The sequence below is a fragment of the Pelodiscus sinensis genome, chromosome 2, assembly GCF_049634645.1.
Source record: "Pelodiscus sinensis isolate JC-2024 chromosome 2, ASM4963464v1, whole genome shotgun sequence".
NCBI lineage: Eukaryota > Metazoa > Chordata > Testudines > Trionychidae > Pelodiscus > Pelodiscus sinensis.
Genome location: NC_134712.1, coordinates 218,202,673 through 218,229,813, shown reverse-complemented (window position 1 = coordinate 218,229,813; position 27,141 = coordinate 218,202,673). Strand labels below are relative to the sequence as shown.

General features: G+C 44.8%; 1 protein-coding gene across 3 annotated transcripts in view; it reads right to left on the bottom strand.

Moving 5' to 3' along the window:
- PTER (phosphotriesterase related) overlaps window positions 1–27,141 on the bottom strand; it is a 43,471-nt gene extending 16,330 nt beyond the window's left edge. The window contains exons 1-2 of one of the 3 annotated variants that reach the window (XM_075922450.1): window positions 27,002–27,141; window positions 4,714–5,195 (exon numbers count right to left, since the gene is read on the bottom strand). In XM_075922450.1, coding sequence (XP_075778565.1) covers window positions 4,714–5,145 — 432 coding nt within the window. In that variant the 5' untranslated portion in view covers window positions 5,146–5,195; window positions 27,002–27,141. Of the gene's footprint in view, window positions 1–4,713; window positions 5,196–15,355; window positions 15,493–26,526; window positions 26,549–27,001 lie in introns of those variants that run through there. The other 2 variants (XM_075922452.1, XM_075922451.1) reach the window with 2 other exon arrangements.

Sequence of the window (27,141 nt, the reverse complement as noted above, 5' to 3'; positions counted from 1 at the left end):
GAACTGTCACAAGGATGGGTAACATGCACTAGAAACAGAATACAGTTCTTAGAATTCCTTATGGTTGTCAGAAGAACACCATTTGGGTTGCAACATTACCACACTTCGATCTTCAACAGGCTTTGGCAATCATGGCATGGATTGCTGGAGACACTAAATTCCTTCCTTGTTTAACCAATGTCAAAACTTATTTAGCTGTGTCCTAACAAAAGAGCTAGACCACAATGTCCGTACCAATTTCTCTACGGAATCATTGATCCTTTTTCGTTGCTTGGTCACTGCAGACATCTATATTCAACCAGTTATCTGTCAACATCTTGGCTTGGATTAATCAAGTCTGGAATGGACTTCTGACTACACTGAACTCTGAAAGACAGCTTGAAAGCTTGTCTCTCTCATCATCAAAAGTTGGTCCAATAAAAAGGTACTACCTAATGCACGTCGTCTCTTTATTATTGTGGGACCAACATAGCTTCAACAATACCACATACTCTTCACTCTTTAAGTCACCAGTGGTCCATGGACCACAATTAGGAAACTTTTACTCTATGGCGCTATTAAAATTGACCTGTCTTGCCGGATGTCTAAATCTAAACTCACTCATAATTTTGAGAAATTGCACCAGTGGAAACAATTTGGTCCAGTTCTTCAGCTGCCATAAATCATTAAGATCAATGAAACTACAGAATCCTAGAAATGGAGGGGGCCTCAAGAGATCATCAAGTCCAGTCCCTTGCCCTCATAGCAGGACCAAGAGGCTGTCAGTGGGTTGGATTTGCCCTGCCAAACCACCAGATCAGGCCCACAGCCACCTCGCCGGAATCCTTAGTCAGAGAACAAACAGCTCACTGTTTAAAAAGCCAGCTGTTCTCCACTCTGGATGGCTGGGAAGGGAGGAGGGAGAATGTCTCATGATGTTCCCACCCCACACCCCAGCAAAATATCTCATTTCCCATTGGCCAATCTCTCAGTTTCCAGCCAACAGGAACTGAGAATTTTTACTGGGAGCAGGGGCAGTATGAGAAGCCTTCTCCCTCCCTTTCCCACTAAACCTCCCCATCATGCCAGGAGCAGAGCCATGTGGAGCAACAAGCAGCCTGCAGCAATCTGCTTCAGGTTTCTGCAGGTAAGCATTTCCCAGACAGAGCCTGCCTCTGGCACCCCAGCCCTTCTCTCCACTCTGATTACCTGCCCCAGGCCACCATTCAAACCCTCAGAACTCTTTTCCTCTTTCTCCCAAGACACAACCCCCTCCCAGACCTTGCACCCCCAAAGAACTCCTCCCCAGGTCAAAATCCTCTCCTGAACCGTACAGCCTACTAGACTGTGCACTCCAAGTCCCTGCCCCAGATCACAGCCCCCTCCTTCATCCAAACTCCCTTTCAGACCCCCCACTGCCTCCTCACACCACTTCCCTATCTCAAGTTCACTTCTGCACCCAACCTTCAACCCAGACTGCACCCCCCCCCCCACAGAAATGCAGCCCTTGGCCACTTTCCAAAATCTTGGAATGCCCCCCCCCCCCATTAAAAATTATTCCCCACCCCTGGTCTAGATCACCCTAGATAGAAGTCTATCCAACTTGCTCTTAAATATCTCCAGGGATGGAGCTTTCACAACCTCCCTAGGGAATTTATTCCAGTCTTTAACCACCCTGACAGGCAGGAAGTTTTTCTTAATGGCCAATCTAAACCTCCCTTGCTGCAAATTAAGCCCATTGCTTCTTGTCTTATCATCAGACGTCAAGGAGAACCATTTCTCCCTCTTCCTTGTAACACACTTTTAGATACTTGAAAACTGTTATAATGTCCCCCCTCAGTCTTCTCTTTTCTAAACCAAACAAGCCCAATTCTTTCTGTCTTCCTTCATAGCTCGTGTTTTCTAGACCTTTAATTATTTTTGTTGCTCTTTTGTAGATCTTCTCCAAATCTTTCTTGAAATTTGGTGCCCAGAATTGGACACAATACTCCAACTGAGGCCTAATCAGTGCAGAGTAGAGCAAAAGAATGACTTCTTGTGTCTAACTCACCACACTCTTCTTAATGCATCCAAGAATCATGTTTGCTTTTTTTGCAACTGTGTCACACTGTAGACTTATATTTTAGCTTGTGGTCCACTATGACCCCTAGGGTATGTCTAGACTACATGGCTCCGTCAACGGAGCCATGTAGATGAGTTTACTAGACATAGCAAAATGAAGTGGCGATTTAAATAATCGTCGCTTCGTTTACATCAAACTGGCCGTCGTGCTGTGCTGACGAACAGCTGATCCGGCACAGTGGGTAATCTAGACTCTCTGCGGTTGACAAAGGAAGCCTTTGTCGACCACTCTGGTAAACCTCGTTTCATGAGGCATACCAAAGCGGTCGACAAAGGCTTCCCGTGTCAACCGTGGAGCGTCTAGACTTCCCACTGTGCCGGATCAGCTGATGGTCAGCACAGCACGGTGGCCATTTCTGCAGTACTCTTCCCAGACAGTTACTTCCCATTCTGTATGTGTGAAATGGATTGTTCCTTCCTAGATGGAGTACTTTGTATTTGTTCTTATTAAACTTCATCCTATTTACCTCAGACCACTTCTCTAGTTTGTCCAGATCATTTTGAATTATGACCCTAGTCTCTAAAGCACTTGCAACCCCTTTCAGCTTGGTATCATCTGTAAACTTAATAATCATACTCTCTATCCCAATATCTAAATCGTTGAAGAAGATATTGAACAAAATTGCTCCCAAACCAGATTCCTGTGGAACTCCACTTGTTATGCCCTTTCAGCATGATTGTGAACCGATAATAACTACTCTGTGAGAACGGTTAACCAGCTAGTTATGCACACACCTTATTGTAGCCCCATATAGGTTGTATTTTCCTAGTTTATTGATAAGAAGGTCATATGAGGCCATATGAAATGCTTTACTAAAGTCTAGGTATACCACGTCAACTGCTTCTCCCTTATTCACAAGACTTGTTATCCTATCAAAGAAAGCTACCAGATTAGTTTGACAAATGTGTTCTTTACAAATCCATGCTGGCTATTACCTATCACTTTATTTTATTCCAGATGTTTGCAGAGGAATTCTTTAATTATTTGCTCCATTATCTTCCCTGGCACAGAAGTTAAATTGACTGGTCTGTAGTTTCCTGGGTTCTTATTTCCCTTTTTATAGATGGGCACTAGAGTTGCCCTTTTCCAGTCTGCTGGTGTCTCTCCTGATTTCCATGACTTTTCAAAGATAATAGTTAAAGGCCCAGATACCTCCTCTATCATCTTCTTGAGTTTTATAGTTAATACCTCGTATCAGCTTAAAAACAGCTGAATGGATATTTATCATAGTAATGTGCATGGATCTCACCTAGAGATGTCAAAATGTATTTATTTTGGTATACGTGTTCCTGCTGAAACATTAAGGCTGTGTCTACATTGGCATCCCTTTCCGGAAAAGGGATGCTAATGAGACACTTCGGAATTGCAAATCCGTGGGGGATTTAAATATCCCCCGCAGCATTTGCATTTACATGGCTGCCGCCTTTTTCCAGCTCGGGGTTTTTGCCGGAGAAAAGCGCCAGTGTAGATGCGATTCTCCGGAAAATAAGCCCTTTTCCAGAAGATCCCTTATTCCTGCTTTCAAGGAAAAGGGCTTATTTTCCGGAGAATCGCGTCTACACTGGCGCTTTTCTCCGGCAAAAACCCCGAGCCGGAAAAAAGTGGCAGCCATGTAAATGCAAATGCCGCAGGGGATATTTAAATCCCCCACGGATTTGCAATTCTGAAGTGTCTCATTAGCATCCCTTTTCCGGAAAGGGATGCCAATGTAGACACAGCCTAAGCATTTTCACATTTACACATTGGGGGGAAGGAGGCAGGCAGGAACCAGTATGCGAAGGGAACAGGATATAATGTACAGGCAGAGAGAACAGAGGGACAGTTTGCAAATTGCTTATCAGTGCCACAATTATATATTTATTTCCTTTTAAAAAAACTTTTGGTGGTTCAGAGGGGACAGCTTAATTGAAAAGAGGGACAAGGAAAATAAAGGGGACAACGGAGAGATACTATTTCCATCCCAGTATTTTGTAAAAAGAATTTTCACTGCTGTGCCAGGATGCTATACATACTGGCTGTGTCTAGACTGGCCAGTTTTTCCGGAAAATCAGCCGCTTTTCTGGAAAAACTTGGGCCGCTTGAATTTCCACAAAAGCACTGACTTCCTACTGTAAGAAATCAGTGCTTTTTGCGGAAATACTATGCTGCTCCCGTTCGGGCAAAAGTCCCTATTGTGCAAAAGGGCCAGTGTAGACAGCTCAGATTTGTTTTGCGCAAAAAAGGCCCGATCGCGAAAATGGTGATCGGGGCTTTTGTTGCACAAAAGTGCGTCTAGATTGGCCACGGACGCTTTCCCGCAAAAAGCATCCCTGCCAATCTAGACAATCTTTTCTGTTAAAAGCATTTCCGGAAAATCATGCCAGTCTAGAGGTAGCCACACAGTCATTTCTTTACTGCTAAGTTACAGTAAATCTGTACAAGAAAATTGAAATGCTGATAGATCCTAGTGGCAATGCTGGGTGCAGATACAATATAAACAAACACAATTTTAACTGTTTTCAAGCAGAGTATATTTAAATTTTTGTCAAGTTGTGCTTGAACAGTCATTGATCTCCTGTCATCTGTACATTATCTGTAGGGCAGTATTTCACTAAGTACTTGTTTGTACTTACCTGCTCCACTGACATAGCTTGTGTCTCAGAAGAATGAGTGTGATGCACATAAAACCCAGCCCCAGCAATAACGTGTACCCCAGTTTCCTGTGAAAGCTTCTTTAAAGTCTTCACATCTCGGCTGATACCCATGGTTGTGTTTTCCACAATAGTCCCACCACCTGCTGCTTTATACTGCAATAGCTCTTCCTTTACCGCATCTGTTTCCTGATACAGAAGAAGGTTCTCTTTATGGCTATAGGGATTCTGTTTAATCCAAAACAAGTTCTTCATTTCAATGGGCTCATCAGACAAAGTTTCTTGGCCTGAGGAAGGTGGGACATAACAGCAGGTGTAGTCCATTGTCAAGTGCTCATGGGTCATGGTGCAGCCAAGCTGACTTGGTTCTACAAGGCCCAATACAGTCTGTACCTTCCCACTCAATGAAGCCATTTTTCTTCTTATTTTAAAAGGAGCAAATCCAGATTCCAAACAAGCATTTGCTAGAAAAAAGAGATAGGGAAATAAAAGTGAATAAAGTTTTATAAAAAGCAACAAAGTTCCTATAAAATACAGGAATTTCATTCCCAATACCAATGTAGATTGCTTGTTACAACATATTTTCAAATGTTTTGTCCAAACAAGTTTTAAGATTGAGTTTCCTTTATTTCCTTGTGAGAAACTATCCAACAGTTTAGTTTAGCAGGCTTCACTAGCAGGAAAATCTCCCTTATATTCAGCCTAGATTTTCCTTATGAACCTTACTCCCGTTTATTCTGCTTTGGACCCCCTTATTGTTCATATTTTGGACAGCTGTTTGGAAAATGGAAAATATTAAAACATGCTTTGTTTACTTGTTTGTAATGTATAGAGAAAAAAATAATAAATGTCTTTGCACACTGATATCCTACAGAAATAGTGACAGATTTGTTAGAAAAGAATAGGTGACCCAGAGGCAGATGGAGTAAACAGGCTTCACTGCAGATACTTGTTATGCCTCAGACACCCAAAGCCCCGGTCCGAGTGAGCAAAAAATTAACCACAGACATACTTTTTTATCTTAGTTAGTACATACATACACTTATCAATTACTTCACACGTAAAACCCTAATTTAGTAAAATGAACACCCATATAATGCATAATCAGAACCATGTGATAAATACCTGCCCTGTTGAGCATTTACAGCTTTTTAGCTGACATAAGCAGTTTTACATTACAAACGTCTTGAATCAGCAACTTACAAGGGGGGAAAGACGGAGCTGTGACCCTGAATATGTTTCCTAGCAGTTTGGAAGGAGGAAGATAACATACAGTTATAGACAACTAGTGTTCATTAGAAGTTACATCTTTGGTACAAGCTATATGATTATCTATCCCAAGCAAGCAGGAAAAGGAAAAAGGGGCATTAAAATAGGTTTATAAATCAATAAGGACAATGCCTGCCCATGCTGTACCCACACCATCATCGTAGCGATTACCCAGACCCCTTATTTAATCCTTATACACCCCACTAAGACTGAATTTGTAGGGTGGGATTCAAACTGAATATGACTGAATTTGTATGGTGGGAGGAATAGGTCAGTGGTTTGAGCATTGGTCTGCTAAACCCAGGGTTATGAGTTCAATCCTTAAAGAGGCCATTCAGAGATTTAGGGCAAAAATTGTCAGGGATGGTACTTGGTCCTGCTGTGAAGGCAGGGGACTGGACTCAATGACCTTTCAAGGTCCCATCCAGCTCTAGGAGTTAGGCAATCTCCATTAAACTTTTATTTAATTAAAAAATTTATAAACAAAGAAGATAGCAGCCTTGCCAACTAGCTCACAAAGGGGGTGGCTCTCAAAAGAGCAAAGAGATGGCTATAGGAGAAGCATAAAAATGGAGCATTGCTCTTGGTACTTACTGTTGTGCTGGATAAGGCTATGTCTACACTACAAGCGAGGGGTATGATTCCTTGCTTGCATATACCTACTTGTGCTAGTTCTCATCTAAACTAGCATGCTAAAAATAGTGGCCATGATGGCATGGGCAGCAACAGAACATGCTAGCAGTCTCCAGTAGAAACCCACCTGAACTTCATAGATATGTTCTCTTGGCATCTAGGAAGTGTCACCATTGTCCCTGCTACCACAGCTATACTAGTGTTTTTAGCATGCTAACTCAATGAAAACGTATGTGAGTACATCTAGGCAAGCTGAAACTCACCCTTAGCTCAGAGTATAGATGCAGGCTAAATGAAGAAAGATAGTTGTGTGAGAGTGGGGAGAACCAATATGAAACAAGATCAGATAAACAGAGAGGTACAGGCTGTCCTCGCTATAATTCCAAGATACGTTCCAAAAAACTTGAACTTATAGCAAAACAACTTAAAGCGGGGAATTTTTTTCCTACAGCTGACTTCCATTTAAGCAAATTTGGGGGAGTGTTTCACACGACTTATAGCAGGGAATGGGAGGACTTAGAATGCATCAGTTCCTACAAACGTCAACGACTTTACTGTGGAACGGATGTATACCGGGGTAACTTATAGTGGAGATGCCCTGTAAAGATATATAGGAACCTGAGGGCAAGGAAAGTAAGTTTAAACTTGATGGTGCTGAGAAAGGGAACCCTGAACAATTCCTCTTTGACTCTGACATTTAGATTGGCATTAGTAGTTATGGGGGCTCCATTTGGCTCCATACATATATTTAGTTCTTTCACTGTTTCTTCATTAGTCAATCCCCATTGGATTCTTTTGTGGCTGTGAATATTCACTGAATATTTGTCAATTCCTATCTGGTGTTGTGAACCACATCAGGCAAGGGCCTGTGAAATTGGCAGAAAGCTGGACCTGAACCCTGCAGGAAGGTCCCCCTGGATTCTATGGGCAGCTGGAAATTGAATGGCAGATTCTAGTACTTTCCAGGGTGGACATTTTTATCAGATTATGTAGAGAAATGAATAATGCGACTGGCAAAACTATGTTTATTTTCTTGTTCAAGTCAATTATTTAAAACTGTTCACACACATTCAGTTAGTGTGACACAGATTTTCACAATGACAAAAAACAGCAGCATTATAGAAGCTGTCGGGAAAAGCTGGAGATTCTGTCAATTAGGCAGGAGGCAGTTGGGGCTGTTGGCACCCAAAGTGTGGAAAGAGTTTTGGAGTTGCGACTGAGTCCACCAGTTGCGCTAGAGGACAAATATGACATTTCCATTACTCATCCCTTGAGCCATCCAGTATCCCAGCAGCATTTCTGCTGTATTTAGCACCCTGTCGTGTCATTGTCTGACACTATTTGTGAATTCCCACCCTTATATCCTAGTCCCCTTGTTCTTTGATTGTCAATTTTAGTTAGGTGGTTGTCATCTGAAATAAAGCTAAATTTAAAGTTAAATTTATATCAAGAGTTTTGCAAGGAAAAAAAAAATCACATTCAAATTGAAGGAAAACATCACAACGTACTGTGGTAAATGCAACATCCCAATAAAACAAATGTTTCCTTTTCAAGGGCAACCACTCTATAATCATTTAGGACTCTCTACTCCCTAGCAGCTGCCACATTTTGTAAGCTTGAGCCGCCAACTGTATATACTTGGCATCAAGGCTGACTATTACTTGCTGGATAATTTCCATTTAATAAAAAATATTATTAAGATTGAATATACCCTTTTAATGATCAGAATCTGCCTATGTTTGGCCACTTTGTTTCCCCCACTATGTGCAGATTTTGAAACAATCTCTCTACCTATTTAAGTAACCAGCGGTCAAATTTTGGTCTCAGTTACACTGGTGTAAATATGGATTAACTACATTGCAATCCCTCGGGATTTACACTAGCGTAAATGAGAGTGGAATTAGGCACTCGAACAGCAGGAATTCCTAGAGGAGAATCTACAGTATTATATTTTCAGATAATTAGGATTAAACACTGTTATTTTATTTCTTTAATTATAATTATTTTATTTCTTTAATTATTAACTGGGCAGTGACTATGATGATCTTTGAGGCTACTACTTATAATTCGACAATGTCAAAGGTTTTCAATCTGTACATATTTAATTTGAATCTCTACTGGTTAGATTTAATAGCAACTCTCTTTCTCTCTATTTTTTTAAGTTTTCTTCCCATACTAACATTAAACAAGGCTGACTACCCAGTTCAAGTTAGATCTGCCTGATGCTAGCTGCAAAGGCTTGAGGATATATAATTATATTTCCTAGTCAAATAAAATCATGACTTACAAAACAAAATACATGTTTAATGATGTCCAGAGGATAGTACTAACTGGAGCACACATTCCTGATTAAAGAGAGAAGCCTTTCCATTTGTGTCTCTCTTTTTGTGAATAATATCATAAACATGGGTCTATTATTGGTAAAGCCCTAAGAGCAGATTTTTCATGTTTAAGTTTTTATCTATTAATGCAACAGAAGAACTATGTCAAAAGGGCACTGAACCCTCAATATCAAAGGGGTTAATGTCTAGATCTCTGATCTTTAGGGATAAACAAAGTGCAATATTAGTATGAGTAATATCATTTCACAGCGACAGAGAGCTACCCAAAGTGTTCCAATCTAAGCAAAAAATACCAGCTTTTAGAGATTAGAGACTGACATTGTAAAGTAAAGAGTTTTCAGTGTCTGTGGTTAATCTAGCTATGAAACTTGGTCAACCATAAGAGATAGATATGGTTGATTTACTATATGTGTGTGTCTTGTATATAAGAAGATGCTGCATGAAAATCCCAATTAGAAAAGACTGCTCTGCTACGGATTTAAAGGGTAAATGCCAGCAGAAATGGTTGTGCTCTGTATGGTAGACTTAATATAAAACATTACTTGGGGATATTTCCATAACATAGGATTACAGTAATAGTGCTCCTGGTGGGTCATTCTGTTGACTTGTTTGTGATTGTAAAGGAAGCAGAGCTTTGCTAAAACAGACTTCTAATTTATTAATATAATGAGTTGGTATTTGTCACATAAAGTCACAAGAATAAGATTTCAAAGGGGACTGCACTTGTGTGAATCATTAAAAGCAAAGTACCTTTCTCTTTCAGTAACTGTGGTTGGTTGTGATTAAAATCAAGTTGTCTGACCTCATCATTAATTGAATGTTCTTGATTAGAGTTGGTGTTGTGTAGATCAGCCCACTATTTTGGAAAAGATTCAATGATCTGAGTCATTCCTGCAGTCCGGGCGAAAAGAGTAAGATGACTGTCTTAAACACTCAATCCTTTTTTTTTTTGCTGTTTTTTTTTCTTCTCACTAAAAAAACTATACTCTCTCCTTCAACCAAAACCTAGCATTATGACCAGTGATATTTAAACTCCAAATAAAACCCTTTCAAGTGATTTTTTCGTGCACAGCCTTTCCTAAGTGCCCTTTTTAGTCTGATGAAGCTACTTTTATAAATATGTTTGAACAAGTACATATAATGTAATCAGGGCTGGTCTTAAGACAAATAGCATTCTGGTGAAGTATTTTGGCACCCCGGGCTCCTGCTTCCTCCCCAGGCTGCCCCCATTCCTATCAACCATGGTTTCTGCTGCTTCCTCTGGTCCCTTAGCCATCCCCCGAAAGTCCCGTCCTCTCCTCCCTCGCCTCCCCCCCCCCCGCCAACTGCCCCTAGGCCTTAGTGCCTTCCTGGACTGCACCTCTCCCCATCATCCATAGCCCTCGCAGCCTCCCTGGGCTCTGCCCAATCACCTCTGGTCCCCACAGCCTGTCTGGGTTTTCCATGCTCCACGGCTACCTTCCCCCCTACTCACTACCCCAAGCTCCCTTCCACAGCCTCACACCCCAGGCTTACACCTCTCTTTGCCTCTTGACTATGGTGCCCCAGGTGATAGTCCACTCATAGGACCCTCCATGGAAATAATGTAAATAGAAGCTCTAAGGTAAAACTAGATACTGCTAATTAACAACTAGACTGTGGTATTTTCTTCTATTTTCTACATCTTTCTATTTATTTTTTATCATGTTGTAATATATATATTTCTCAACAAAAGCCACTCTCATTGAATCAGGCTTTCTGATTGCCTTCAGACAGCAATTTTGATATGTATGTTGATTTTCAAAATGAATTTATTGCTAATTAGTTTCTGGCACAGATATTTTAGATTAAATCTCTACTAATCTAACCTGACCCCTGCAAAGATCCTTGTCTGTGTGCGTGATCCACTTATAGCCTATGGGTGTTGTCTGTTGATCTCTTCCAGACAAAACCTAGAACTATTTACTCCCGTGCTGGATTCTTCTTGTAGAGGGGTTAATATGTTGACTTTTACGATTCTATACTACTGCATATATGCAAACCTAAGAGAAATACAAGTACATACTTCCGTAGCACCTTCTGTCTGAAGCCGTATAATGACCTTACAAATGTATGAAGTATTCACATTTTAAGTGACTTGTGCAAGATCATACAGTGGGCTTTCTTCCTGAAAAACATAAGTAACTCTCACTGACGTCAGTTAATTGCTAGCTAACGCAGCTTTAGAAACCCACAATCCTCAATTAAGAATTATGGAAAATATAATTAATTTATATTCTAATTGAGATGAAGTCTTAATCGCTGTCCTGTTAGCTTCTGTATTGACTTTCATAAATACCATAATTCTAGCATACTATAATGATATTCTTGCCTTGAATACACATGATGGTACTGTAGCTAATTCACATATATAAACTAACCTACAAACAGCAATTGAGACTACAATACATCAAATAGCTTGTGCTTACCTTTAAAACCGTGAGTAGCCCCAATGAAGTCAATGGGATCAACTCATGGACTTTAAATTAAGCTTCTGCTTATGTACTTTGCTGAATGGTGGCTTAATTGCCCACTTTCCTTGTCTTATACACATCTAATTCATTTCCATAAAAACATGTTTCTTCTCTTAGGTAAGACAATGAGATTTACATATACAGTCAGAACATCAGTAAACATTATTAAGGAAGGTTTCAGAGAGGTAGCCATGCTAGTCTGTTTCAGCAAAAACAAAGAATGCAATTATAACCTGTACCTTTATAGATCTATGTCTACACTCTGTTATGTGGGTATAGTTATGATAACACAGTGTTCATATAGACTGCACTACTTACATCAACTGTAAGTAAATGTAAATTTGTGTCAATTTCACAGCTCCCTGCATTTGGCTCACAGTCACCTTGGGACAGCTGGGGGGGTTCCAGCTAGATTGGGGCTGACCTTTTGGATTCCCAGCTCCTGTTGGGCTGCTGCCTGGGCTCCCCTCTCCCTGTAAGGAGCCCCGCTGCCTCCACCTCCCCCCAAGCTCCCTACTCCTAGCTTGCCTGCCACGCACTGAGAACTGGGGCTCCCAGCTTCTCACACAGAGCTTACAGAGTCTGATTGCACTGAGTCCAGACAATAGCAATGTGAAATTGACAAGAATGTCCATTTCCCTGCAGGTGGGCTTTATGCTGTAAAGATGTGACTGCATGGGACTCACAGCTGGGGCTGTCACCATGGGGCGGCTACAACTGTGAGTCTCATATGGCTGACAGTGCTCCACAATGCCCCACTTCAGGCAGTGCAAGTGCTTCTGGTGAGGAAGCGCTCCATCAGCAGCAGCAGAGAACTGTGTGGACATCAACAGCTAATTACTACCGGCTATAGAAAAAACATTAAAACAACGAATGGTCCTATAGCACCTTAGAGTTTAACCAAAAAAATATAGATAGTATCATGCACTTTTGTGGGCACAACCCACTTCTGCAGATAAATGGAGGAAGGGGTCCAGAGGTACAAATAAATAGCAAAAAAAGAGGGGAGAGGGGGGCAAGAAAGAGGCTATAGGTTGACCTAAATGACGTTGACCTAATTTTGTAGTGTACACAAGCCATAGCACTCCCTACACTGGAATAACTACTTCCTAGCTTGAAGTGCTTTTCCAGTTGACAGGGCTCTTCTCTGCAGCCTGACTCATGATGAGTAGCACTTCCTCTCTTAATTTCATTGGATCTACTCCCTTCAATATATACTGTTCAATGAGAATAGATGATGAAGAATCTCACCCAAGTGTTGGCCAATGATCAGGAGTTCCTAAGCAAAATATACGTGTGTGTGTGTATAATATATATATATATATATATATATATATATATATATATATATATATATATATATATATATATATATATACATATAATCCTTTATCAAATTACAAAAGAAGAATATAAGCAAACAACACAGATATGCAGGGGCAAGATTAGAAATTCAAAGGCACAAAATGAGCTCAATCTAGTTAGAGACATCAAGGGCAACAAGACGACATTCTATAAATATATTACAAGCAACAGGAAGACCAAGGCCCATTGCTCAGTGATGAGGGAGAAACAATAACAGAAGACTTGGAAATAGCAGAGGTGCTTGATTACTTCTTTGTTTCGGTCTTCACCAAGAAGTTTCATGATGAAGTGAATGCTAACAGTGAATGCTAGTGGAAATGGGGTAGATTTAGAAGATAAAATAAAAAATGAACAAGTTAAAAATTACTTAGAAAATTAGATGTCTGCAAGTCATCAAGGCCTGATGAAATGTATCCTAGGATACTCAAGGAGCTCATAGAGGAGGTATCTGAGCTTTCAGCTATCTTCTTTGAAAAATCATGGAAGTCGGGAGAGATTCCAGAAGACTGAAACAGGGCAAATATAGTGCCCATATATAAAAAGGAAAATAAGAACAATCCAGGAAACTACAGACCAGTCAGTTTAACTTCTGTGCCAGGGAAGATAATGGAGCAGGTAATTAAGGAATTCATCTGTGAGCATCTGGAAGAAAATAAGATGATAGGTAACAGCCAACATGGATTAGTAAAGAACAAATCATGTCAAATCAATCTGATAGCTCTCTGATAGGATAACAGGTCTTGTGGATAAGGGAGAAGCGGTGGACGTGGTATACTTAGAATTTAGTAAGGCAATTGATATGGCATGATCTTCTTATCGATAAACTAGGCAAATACAACCTAGTACTATAAGGTGGAAGCATACCTGGCTAGATAACTGTTCTCAGAGTGTAGTTATTAATGGTTCACAATCATGCTGGAAGGATATAACAAGTAGGGTTCCACAGGGGTCTGTTTTGGGACCTGTTTTGTTCTATATGTTCATCAGCAATTTAGATGATGGCATGGAGAGTATGCTTATTAAGTCTGCAAATGATACCAACCTGGGAAGGGGTGCAACTGCTTTGGAGGATAGGGTCATAATTCAAAATGATCTGGACAAACTGGAGAAATGGTCTGAGGTAAATAGGATGAAGTTTAATGAGGATAAATGCAAAGTGCTCCACTTAGGAAGGAACAATCAGTTTCACACATACAGAATGGGAAGTGACTATCTAGGAAGGAGTACGGCAGAAAGGGATTTAGAGGGTTATAGTGGACCACAAGTTAAATATGAGTCAACAGTGTGACACTGTTGCAAAAAAAGGAAACATGATTCTGGGATGCATTAAGAAGAATATTGTGAGCAAGAAACGAGAAGTCATTCTTCCAGTCTACTCTGCACTTAATTGACCTGGGGATGGGGGATCATGCAAAGCCTCCTCCCACTCTGCCAGGAGCATGTAGTGCTTTGAAGCGCCGCGCGCAGGGCGGGGGGGAGGGGGGGGAGAGCGGAGGAGGCTTTGCATGCTCCACCAGCCCCAGGCCAATTAGAGCCTGGGGCGGGGGAGCTGCGTGAAGCTTCCTTCACCCTACCCCGGCCCTGCGAGGAGCCTGCGGCACTTCAAAGTGCCACAGGCTCCTCGCAGGGTGGGAGGAGGCTTCCCCCGCTCCAGGCCCTGATTGGCCTGGGGGTGGGAGAGCATGCCAAGCCTCTTCCAGGGCACAGGTGCCTAGTGGGATGGGGGGGGCAAAGGGGCTTGTGAGCAAGAAACGAGAAGTCATTCTTCCAGTCTACTCTGCACTTAATTGGCCTGGGGGTGGGGGATCGTGTGAAGCCTCCTCCCACTCTGCCAGGAGCATGTGGCGCTTTGAAGCGCCGCACTCAGGGCGGGGGGGAGAGCGGAGGAGGCTTTGTGTGCTCCCCCTGCCCCAGGACAATTAGAGCCCGGTCTAGAGAGTGGTGCAGCCCCAACCCTTCCCGTTTAGGCACCGCCCCTTTCAGGGTGGCCCAGGGCTACTTAAAAAAATCTTTGAAGTGGCCCCCTGGGCAAAAATTATTGCCCACACCTGGATTAGACAAACATCTATCAGTGATGATCTAAATGGTGTTTGGTCCTGCCGTGAGGGCAGGAGACTAGACTTGATCTCTTGAGCTCTCTTCCAGTTCTAGTATTCTATGATTCTATAATCACCTTAGACTTAAATGAAAGTCATTATAGTTTCGTTATATTACTTTGCGACACACACACAAGCATGTGGAAACAGAAGAGAAAAATGCAGTTGAATATTCAAGGGACTGCAGTTATTGACTTCTCAAGTTTTGACAAAGATTCTAGCTTTTTTGGCATGTTAGAAATCAGAATGGAAACAACTCTGAATAGAAACATCTATCTTTTGAGGACTAAATTCCAAGGCTTGTGGAAACATTTTCAGAAAAATATCCTTTTATAATTGTTTTTATCAGGGGAGAGAAAGATATTCTCTCATACTTCGTAGCCTTGGGGTTAGAGCACTGGTCTTGGATGTGGGAGCCTTGCTATACCTGATTAATCATGAGTCAAGCTGCTGACAATCTGAGGTGAAAAACTCAATTCTGAATGAAACAGCAGAGAGACTTGCATTTGGGTCTTCCACATCCCAGACTGGTAGGATCACATCTGCCATGGTTCTGCCCTCCTTCCTGAATTCAAAAGTCAAGTTTTGATCTGAAAATGGATATTTCATTACAAACATATTTTGTAAAACATTCAAACAGTGTTGATTTTGTTCCAATGCAGAATGCAAACAAACAAATTCTGAAACCCAGAAAGATGCCAAGAAACAGAACTGTCATCCTTTGGTCAGTTTTACTTAGTTCACTGCAGGTTTTCCCAACTTAGATAACAAGACTAATGGGCACTCCCTGAGCTGCCCACTCCCTACAATGGATGGAGTCTTCAAAAACAAAGAGATACTTCCATTTCCTGAGCTTTGGTTTTGAAGAGGATTTGAGGAAGGAAGTGGACATCTCTAAAAATTCAGTATCTTCCAATTACCTTTCTGCGTGAGGCTGCACTAACAGCCATGGAACAACTAAATGCTGGTGTGAAGTCTGGGGTAAAGGATTCTCTGTCCCAGCTTCCTTGTATTTGGCTGAGTACGGAGCCAAAGACAGTATTTGTACCTCATTATAGAGAGCACTTAATTCCTGAAAGTAAACAACTGCATAATATTATTTTTATCACTATCACTAATTAGAAAGATTAAATCACTTTAAATCTGCAGACCAGGGAGATGGGGAGCAAAGCAGAGCAAAGCCACGGAGCCCGAGGGCAGCAGGACAACCACGGCGCATCTGGGCTGTCCCGCTGCCCCCATGCTCCGCGGCTTTGCTCCGGACGCCTGTGGAACAGCAGCTGGGGCGCTGCCGGTTGGTCCCGTAGCGCTGCTCTGGGCACTACTGGACCAACCCGGCAGCACCCCAGCTGCTCTGCCCCAGGCGTCCTGATTCAGCCACTGCTGGTCAGTTTCAGCAGCGGCTGAATCAGGACGCCTGGGGCAGAGCAGCTTGGGTGCTGCTGGGTTGGTCCAGTAGCGCCGAGGAGCGGCGGCGCTACTGGACCAACCCAGCAGCACCCCAGCTGCTCTGCCCCAGGCGTCCCCAAGTCAGCCGCTGCTGAAACTGACCAGTGGCTGACTACAGGAAGCCCCTGCCCCGGGCTTCCTGGAATCAGCCGCTGATCAGTTTCAGCAGCAGCTGACTTGGGGATGCCTGGGGTTCTTAAGTTGAATCTGTATGTAAGTCAGAACTGGCGTCCAGATTCAGCCGCTGCTGAAACTGATCAGTTTCAGCAGCGGCTGAATCTGGACGCCAGTTCCGACTTACATACAGATTCAACTTAAGAACAAACCTACAGTCCCTATCTTGTACGTAACCCAGGGACTGCCTGTATATGCCAATGGAAAGATATATTTCCTGAATCCCAACTTGCTTTCAAAAAGCACAAGTAAAATGTCCACTCCCACTGAGAAAAAAAGAGAGGCAAGGCAAGATCTGGTCTGGAAATACTAAAACAAAGATGGGAATTTCTAAAAACTGCATTGAAACTATTCTTTGTACTACAGTAGCTCTAGGATCCATGGGCCAGGATCCTAGGTGTGCCAGGTGCTGTATAAACACAGAAATGACAGTCTCTAAAAAATAAATGAGCGCATGACACTTCGATAGAGTAACTATCATTTTCTCTGTATAAGGTGCAACTAAGTACTGTAGTTTTTCTTTAGGGTCTTGAAACAGCTATCCAGAATTTATTATAATAACTCTAGCAGAATCTTTACAACAATCAACTGCACAAAATACCCTCCTCAAATTTAGTCTGCTACTAAACACTAGTGCAGGTATTATTGTCCACTGGTAATAAGACCATGAATAAGTCCCGCAGTCCTTAATCTGGCAAAGCCTCCATTAAGTTTGACAGACGTTTTGCCTGAATACCAATAGCAGGATTTGTCCCTTTGTTGTTTTCCCATCTGGATCTGCTTTTGTGCCATTATGCCATTATAATAGTCTTGTATTGAGAAGTCTCCCTCATCTTGAATTAGTTGTTTCCCATGGTAATCTCATATTACTTACAACATAATAATCACATAAACATAGCCCCACATGTTTACAATAGTTTTGAGTTGGTAAGCACATTAGAGCAGTATTAGCACAGGGTCTCCCTAGAATTGCATGGAAATCATTTTATTGTCATTACATTACAATGTGAGATTATAACAACACTAAATCCAGATTACTGTGACAGAAAATGTATGAAATCTAATAGTCATGGTTCAGTAGCTATTTGTTACATTTTAGAAAAGATTAATGCATTTTCTGTTTTGAAAATAAGGGTTGCCTTGTTTCATGAAGAGCATAATAGAATCTTTCCTGACACAATTCTAGAAACACAGGAAATGTGACATAGCCCAGGTTACATATTTATTTATAAATAGAGGAAAATGGTTTAAAGGCCCGATCCTGCACCCAATGATTTTAGTGGAACAGGGAGAAGCCTATATTTAGAGAAATATTTCATAGTAAATTAACCTAGTAGTTTTTCAGGAATAATTTCAGAAACATGCACACTAGTTAGTACCAATACCAAGTAGAAGTTTTGTAATACTACTACTTCTCATTGAACTACTGACTTTTATAAATATTACATGTGTATATAAAAAAATATGCAGCCTACCCTTGCTGTAGAAAACTACACATATAAAATATAACAGCATACTGAAGCATGCTATTGTTTGCATTATTGCAGTGACTAGTAGAATCAATTAATCTCTTGTAACTGGGAGAGTGTAGCTGATATCATGTAAAACCCTCTTAAAAATATTTGTCTCAGAAGAGCAAAAATGACATCCTACAACACTAAGAAAATTATTGAAGTTATCACACATCCATATATCTAAATTACAGATTTGTATAATGTTGTCCACCAATGTAACATAAGAGTACCTTCCCCATAAAATCAACAGCAACAGTGAAGTCCCTAGAAAACTTCATAGAAGCTCAGGTACTTTTCACTTTTCAGGCTAATAAATCTGCTTAGCATAGGGTACATTTTTTAATTTTTAATTATATATATAATTATTAGATATATATCCTTTGATTAGTAAACGTTTATTGGGTTGAAGAAGACATCAGTGTTATGTCATTTTTATGGTGGAAAGGCTTTTTCAAACAGGAAGGTTTTACAGTAGTTCCTAAAGATAGATTCTGAATTTGCCTCATCTTTTGCTGGAAGTTTTCTCATTACCCAGATCCCCTTTGCCAACAATGGTTTGGCCCCCAGTTTCTCAAATTTCATCTTGGGCTTTGTTTGAGCACTGTCCCAGAAAAACATAGTTCAGTCTTAAATATATCTCGAAATTGAGCCATTTATTGCTTTGAAAACTAGGACATGATACTAACTGGTCATCTGTGCTTAATGCAGAGTTCAGCAGGATCCAGAAGTGTCATACCATTTTGCTGGTGTGACACTGAACCAACTAGGGTTAAGCACCCAGCAGGCTAAAGTGACCTAAAGATCAACCTCTAAGAACATACTAGAAAAGTATTGAAGAGGTAAACAGGACCATTCCTTGCAGATAGTTATCAATTACTTGTTTAATGGATGAGAGTTATGCGTTGTTAGTGGTAAATACTACAGTAAAGCTACAGTCAATGTAACTTAGGTCAATTTACACCATTGTCTCCAACTCCCTATGTCAACAGAGGATGAGCTCCAGCTGACTTACCTTCTACCTCTTGGGGAGATGAAGTGCAGATGCCCATGGGATAGTGCTCTGCCATTGACCAGCCCCACTAAATTGACACAGCTGCATCCACTGAAGTATAGACAAACCCTAATTGTATTTACCTATATCTGTGAGAAGTTTAACAATGTGATATAATTAGCATGTAGATGCTAAACTTTGGTTCCTGTCTGTAATATTTCATTACTATATTCTATTGATTTGGTGATCAAAAGGGAACATTGGCAACTGGATTAAACTTGGATGTAACAATATCATTTTCTTTCTTTTGGAAATTTTTAGTAAACTACTTGTAAACCTTTGAATGATAAACTGTTTTAAGGTAATCAATGCAACTAATTACCCCTATATACACAGCATATAGGAAGTGACTTCAAAGCAAAAGCCTATATTACTATACTTCACTCAAGGAATGCCCCCTGTGTTTTTTTGCATAGCCTGGTAGAGAGCTATAAGAGAACTCTGGGCCTGATCCTGTCATCTCAAGTCTGCCTTTAACTTCACCAAAGGAAATTAAAGTTACAAGTCTGAAGTTCGACTTTAGCAAGGCTTTTGATATGGTCTTCCACAATATCCTTGCCAGCAAAGTTAAGGGAATGAGGATTGGATAAATGGATGGTAAGATGGATAGAAAGCTGGGTAGAAGGCCGGGCCCAGCGGGTAGTGATCAATGGCTTGGTGTCAGGATGGCAGTCAGTTTCTAGTGGAGTGCCCCGAAGTTCAGTTCTAGGACCGGTTTTGTTCAATAATCTTTATTAATGACCGGGATGAAGGGATGGATTGCACCCTCAGCAAGTTGGTAGATTACACTAAGCGAGGGGGAGAGGTAGATACGCTTGAGGGCAGAGATAGGGTCCAGAGTGACTTAGATAAATTAGAGGATTGGACCACAAGAAATCTGATGAGATTCAACAAGGACAAGTGCAGAGTTCTGCACCTGGGACGGAAGAATCCCAAACATTGTTACAGGCTGGGAACTGACTGCCTCACAGTTTAAGAAACATTGACCTATTGTACTTCCTCTCTCTGGGCATCTGGTATTGGCCACTGCAGGAAGGCAGGTTACTGGGCTAGATGGACCTGTGATTTGACCCAGTATGGCCGTTCTTATGTTAAATGCCTCAACAGGTCTGGAAACTGACTGCTTGTTAACAACAGAAGGAAGCAGTAATGTTAATTTCTTTTGCAGTGTGCACTAATTCTTGTTATAAATCAGTACTAGTCACCTTTATGAAATGTAATTAAACATCTGAATGTCATTGTTGCCATCTCTGATTATAACAACAAAAGTGAATATGACAATGATGACACTAGGAAGAATATTATGCCTGTTTTAATCCTCAAATGCAAAAGTGTCATTAATAATAATACCTGACATTTATATAGTGTCTTTAATTCAATGATCCCGATGTACCTGACAGAAAAATACAAAATTGTTTATTAAAGGGATCACTTCACCCATCACTCAAATTCAGCCACAGCATAGGCAGAAGGCTGCAACCTTTTAACACCACAGAACAGATGAGGACAGAAAGTGAAGTCTGACATATGCATCAAACTACCGGGGTGACTTTGGACAGGCAGAATACAATTGCCCAATGGAAATTCAGTCAAGGATAAGATCTTGCTTCTTGCAAGAGATGCCATGCAAATCTTTAATGACCACAAATGGTCAGAACCTTGCTTCTACCCATAAGATGATATCTTTAACAGCAGACTGTGCTAAAACTATGCGCAGGATTCAGTTAGCTAGCTCTAATAAAAGCTGAAGAACACTACGTTCCATAATCTAATACCTACAGGTTCCTTTAAGAGCTTGCATTCAGATACCAACTAGGCCTATTCCTCTGTACTGAGTTTCCCACTGAGGTGACTTACTTACCTATGCTGATAGCCATTCATGTCAATAAAAATCACACATTATGTGGCTCTCAATGATGACCTCCATGAAGAGTCCTTGGGACTCTGAAGAGCTGTCTTCTGTTTCCATAGCAACCTTCTGCAGGAAAGTTGGGAGATGCCTTCATCACCATGGGGAGATGGGAGCTACCAGATACTATGCCATCCATTTCATGGTCTGGACACACCATCTTACAATGTTGTGTTGTATTTGTTTATTTCTGTTTCAGGCTGCTTAATGGGACCCCACAGTGCTTTCTCCTCTGCTCCCTGGTTTGTCCTCTTAACATGGGAGCCACAGCAGAAATAATAACCCAGACCTTTATATGCTGATTGTAATTTAACTGCTCTGGGGATCTAAACACCTCATAATAGGATCTAGCAAACCGTGCCTTCTCTGATGACAGCATTGACGGATAACCCGGGTGAAAGTGAGCGAATTTGCCCTGGTACGTAGCTCTATCAAGAACCGGTTTAACTGCGGCAAAAGCCAGCAGGAAGCTATTTAAAGAGCTGGCAGGGACCCAGATTGCAATAGGACAATACCTGTAAGATATTTTAAGTTACTTTCACTGCTGTGGATAACGCTGGTGCCTTGTCCAGATTATCAACCCGATTACTGCTTGAGTTGGAAGCCGAGGTTGTAAAAACTACGTGATTCTCTGTGCTGAAGTTGAATGCAACTAGAAAGAGAGCATTCCTTCCTGATGCTTAGCCTGCCAGTGCTTCATGGGTACGAACCGTCAAAACACTAAGGACAGTGAATCCTTTGACACAGTGCAGAAATTCCTTTTACTGGTTTGACAGTAGTTCAACCACTAGTTCTCATTCTGTTACAACACTGCTACCACCCTGCTGACAGATTTCCTGGGCAAAGGGGTACTCAAGCAGGCCAACTTTTGGGATTGCAGTTCCTCAAACAACCATGCTTCAACAGAGCTGTGTCTCTCCTTTGAGTGACACCTGGCCAATTAACTTTGGTTTAGGCCGGGGGTTTGACTTCTACCACTCCAGTCTCTTCCAATCCTTCTGTGTGCTCCCAATATGGTTTGTTATCTCCCCTAAAAGGATTGCTGTTTTTTAACACCAGGGGAAAGTCCAACTGGCAGGCACCCACTTTCTTTTGTGAGAATGATCTGTATTTCCTGTTTCCTATCCTGTGTCCTCCTTTGCTTCTTCCCCAGAAGCAGAGGATTGGATGCCACTACTAGGCTATGTCTACACTACGAGATCTATCGACAAAATATGCTAATGAGGGGCTCATTTGCATGAGTTGTGATCTCATTTGCATATTTTCTGCCAATCCGTTTTTGCGCTGGGGTTTTTGCGCAAAAACAAGCAGTGTGGGGCTACGTCTTCACTGCAGTGTTCTAGTGCAAGAAGTCTGTAGCGCTAGTTTTTTGGTGCAAAGGCTTCTTATGCAAGACCACGTCCACACATCAAAGCACCTCACTTTTGTGAGACTCTTTTGCACAAGAGAGAGTCCACACTATTGGACGCTCTCCCACATATAAAAGCCACCCAGAACCACTTGTAGCTGGGCTAGAGGTCATCAGTTGGTGTTGAGTACTGTTGCTGGAGCCCTCCAGAGACGCATGCTTAAAGGGAGCCCCTGGACAGCCGCTTCTCTGTCTCTGGTGCCTGCTTGCTAGCCTCTTTGGCAAAGCAAAGCCTCAGCAATGCCTGCTGTGTTTGTCCTTTGCAGACCACAGTTTTCCACGAGTCTGCCCTGCGCTATGGAGCCGCAATTGCCCCTGGGCATGCCACAAACTCCCAGGGCCACGCTGCACTCCCTGCAGTGCCTGCTTCAAGCAGGGGATCTCTTCCTCATGGAGGTGGACCCCAAGATCTTCCTCCTTAACCTATGTCTGGCGGCGGGTGCTCCTCTATGGGTGCCCCAGCCCACCATATCCAGAAGAATTTGGAGGCTGGACACCAGCTCGGAGTGGTGGGACCGGCTAGTCATGGAGACGTGGGATGACCAGCAATGGATACAGAACTTCCGCACGTGGAAGGCCACTTTCCAAGAGCTCTGTACCTGGCTTGTACCTGCCCTCCAACAACATGACATCTACCTATGGCCTGCCATCCCACTCCAAAAAAGGGTCACCATTGCGCTGTGAAAGCTGGCCACCCCAACAGCTACCGCTCGGTGGCACACCAGTTTGGGGTGAGGAGGTCCACCGTTGGGGCCGTCTTCATGCAGATAAGGACATCACAGGATGCAGCCCCTGCATGGGGGTAGGGGACTGTTGCATTAGCGGGACCCTCAGGACAGGGGGGCTGAGCACTGTACGGAGTGGGGGGAAAGCCTTGGCCCTGTGGGCTGGTGCCTTCTCACCTGCATACTGGCCTGGTTGGGGGGAGGAGGGGCAGGCACCAGCTAATGGGGGGGGCTCCCGCGGGTGGGGGGCCAGAAGGAGGGGTGGCCGGCCCAAAGGGGGGTGGCTACGCCCCACTGGGACCACATAGCTCTTCTCTCAAGCTCTATTGTATGGGTTCCCGTCTCTCCTTCCGTAGGTTGTCCAGGCCATCAACTCCCTGCTGCTGCACAGAGTCATCCGGCTCCAGGACCTCGACGCCATCATGGGCGGCTTTGCAGTACTGGGATTCTCCAACTGCACGGGAGCAATCGATGGCATGCACATCCCCATCCGGGCCCTGGACCATCATACGGGCCAGTTTGTGAACCGCAAGGGCTACTTCTCTGTAGTGCTACAGGCCCTGGTGGACCACTTCACTAATATTTATGTAAGGTGGTCGGGCAGGGCTCACAATGCTCAAATATTCCGCAACTCCAGCCTGTGCACCCAGCTGGAGGCGGGCACCTTTTCCCCCCAATGGGAGTTCCCTGTGGGTGACCAGACTATGCCAGTGTGTATAGTGGGGGACACGGCATACCCACTCGTGCCCTGGCTAATGCGTCCCTACACTGGCCACCTGGATTGCACAAAGGACATTTTCAATGCTCACCTGAACAGAGCGCTGCCTCCTCACCCACCTGGACGTTGGGGAGCAGAATATCCCTGAGGTGGTGGCGGCCTGATGTGTGCTCCACAACTTGGTGGAGCGCAAGGGGGAGACCTTCCTCCCAGCATGGTGGCAGAGGCCTCCCACAAGGGCCGGAGCTTTGAGGAGCCCCGGACAGCTGCGACCCGCCAGGCCCATGAAGCGAGGGCGCGCATCCAGGAGGCCCTGAGGGAGAGGTTCTCGCAGGAACCATTGTAAAGCTCCCCAGGGCCTCTACCCTTCCTTCTTTGTCCCTTCCCCCTCTCGCCCCCTCCCCTTGCTCCTACCCCGACCTCCCAATAAACACACTTGTTTGGTTTCCAATCAAAATTAGCCTTTTTATTGAACAAAAATGAGGGTGGTCAGGGGGAGGGGGAGCTGTGTGAAATGGGAGGGGGGATCATCACTGGGAGGGAGGATGAGCACTGGGAGGAGTACTGGGGCAGATAGCTGATCCCCCTTGTGTGCAGATACGTCGTTGGGGTTGGGCGGCTCTGGGGGCCCCAATGTGCTGGGCAGGGAGGCGGCAGGAGTGGGGCCAGGGTTGGCGGGGGGGCAGGAAAAGGAGCCATAGGAGGGGCCATAGGCATGACTGGGGAGGAGCTATGGCCATGGGGAAGGGAGGGAGCAGAGGCATTGCATGGGAAGGGAGGAGAGGCATGGCAGGGTGGGCAGATGGGTGGGCCATGGGAATGGGGGAGGGGAGACAGGTTGATGGAAGGCAGGAGCAGCGGCAGCCGGCGCCTGTTCCCTCGGGCGGGACAGGATGTCCAGCAGGGTGTCGCAGCGCACCATCAGGTCACTCCACGCCTGCTGCTGCCACTCCGAATGGCACGACATGGTGGCATGGATGTCGCACATCACCCCAATGTGCTGGCGCATCAGCTCCTCCCCAGGCCTGGTTCATCTGTGGCTTCTCCAGACTCTGGGTGGTGGCTGTGGCAGTGGTGTGGCTGGGCCCTCTGTCCCGGTTGCTCTGGCTGTGGAGAAGACACAAGAGGGGCGGTCAGTCCACCCTGCACAGTGAGAAGCTTGCCTCTCTCTGGGGTCTGCATACATACCTGCAGCTGGTTGAGCTATTAGGTGGGAGCAGCTGCTGCCTCTCATGTGCAGGCATGACCAGGTGCTGCGTGCTGAACTCCAGAGTGGGGAGGGAGAGGGGGAGGTTTGTGCCCTTGCGAGTAGCCTGCTTGAAGTTGGCTGTGCTCCCCTCTTCCTCCCTGGGGGCAAGACTCATGTGCCCAGGCATGAGGCTGGCAGCAGGCTCCCAGGCACATAGAGGGGTTGGCTGCTGTGACCGTGTGCCACACCCTCCCGCTGAATGTGGTTGCACATGGCCAGACTGCAGCAGCATGTGCTGGCCTAGCAGCTGGTGCGACAGTGTGTGCCCCCTGCCCCCCCATGTGTGTCTGTGTGCGCCAACGTACCTGAGGTTCCCTCCCAAGCCTCTTCGGAGGCCTGGGAGACTATCCAGGCTGGCAGGGACTTGTTCCTGGGACAGGGTGATGGTGCCACTGTCCTGCTCATTGTCGCCATCCTCTTCCTCTTCTGTCGGTGGCGGCTGGACCTGCCCCACCATCTCCTCTGATTCGGGGACAGGCTTCAGGAGCTTGAGGATGGGTTGCTCCAGCCCAGAGTCTACCACAATGGAGGGGGAAGAGGGCTCTCCCCCACAAGGATGTGGTAGAGCTCCTGGTAGTATGGGCAGGTTTCGGGTCCTGCCCCTGAGCACCTCCTCCGCTCCCTGGTCTTCACGTATCCCTGATGGAGCTCCTTCACCTTTGCCTGTACTTGCTCCATGGTCGGGGCAGGGTGACCTCACTCCATCAGGGATATGGCCATGCGAGAATAGATTACCACATTGGGGCGCTTTGCCTGGGGGTCCTGCAGGGAGTCCTCCTCACTCCACAATTCCAATAGGGATTTTATTTCTGGCCTGCTCCAGATAGGGGCACACCTCTTGGTCCCCCTTGGGGAGGGGGTCCTGTGACCCCTCTGACTGGTCCCTGGAAGGGTCAGGGTGGTCTCGGGAAGCTTAGTGGGAGGCCATTTGTGGCTGCAGCAGAGCAGTGTGCTGAAGGCACCTGCTCCCTGCAAACTTACAGCCACAATGCTTGTGCAGGAGGCCTGCGGCTTTAAAGGGTGCCAGCGGATAGGAACAATAAAGTTCTGATTGAGTTGGCTGGAGTGGCCCAGCAGCCACCCTTTTTTCCCCCTGGAGGCCAAGTGTTGCGGAAAAACCTCTGTGGAGTGTCCACACTTGCTTCTTTTGCAACAGCTGTAGTGCTAAAAGCAGTTATGCCTCAGAAAAGGAAGTTTCCCTAGGGCGGAAAAATCCCTCTGTTCTGCCGTTTAACTGCCCATTTAATAGTGCTAGAGCTCATTTGAGGTGGGGACGCTCCCCAGGTTTTTGCCCCAAAACCTTGTAGTGTAGCGGTAGCCTGGACGTTTTCTTTTTGCGCAAAAACCCCTTTGCCCCGCCCCAAAACAGGCGTGTTGAAGCACCTAGTACCCGACACAAACCCCATGCGCAGATCTTCACGAGCTCGGTGCAGGAAGGGTTACGGCGGAGGCTGAGCTCTCCGCACAGGCGTGAGAATCCAGCTCCTCGTGGCTCAGCTCCGCTCCGCTCCTGACTCACCGCGTGGCGCGGGACAAGCTGTCTCGCTGCCTCGCCGCTTGCGGGGCCTTTGAAAAAGCGAGCGAGGCGTGTGACTCAACCGCCCGCTTTCCACGCCGCGGGCTGCACGGCCCAGGGCGGGGGAGCGCAGCACGTGGCCCCGCAGCTGCGAGCGGGCTAGGGCAGCAGAGCCGGCGGGGCTGCCGCTGCAGCGAGACCCGCGGGGGTGGCTCTGCGGCCTCAAGGCGCGCCCCGCTGCAGCCCCGACTCCCGCCCCACGGCGGACGCGGCTGTTCTGGGCCGGGCCCCTCGCTGCCCGATGGGAAGCCCTCCCCCGGGGCCCGCTCCCTGGGGCGCTCTGACTCCGACGCCGCTTACCCCCTGCCGCCTCCGGCGCGACCCAACCCGCCGGTGCAGCGACCGAAACGCTAACTTCTCAGAATGTGTGACTTTGGGTGCTCTGAGCATGCGCACTCAGTATCCCTCGCTGTAGCCGCTGCCTCCTCAGATTTGCTCCC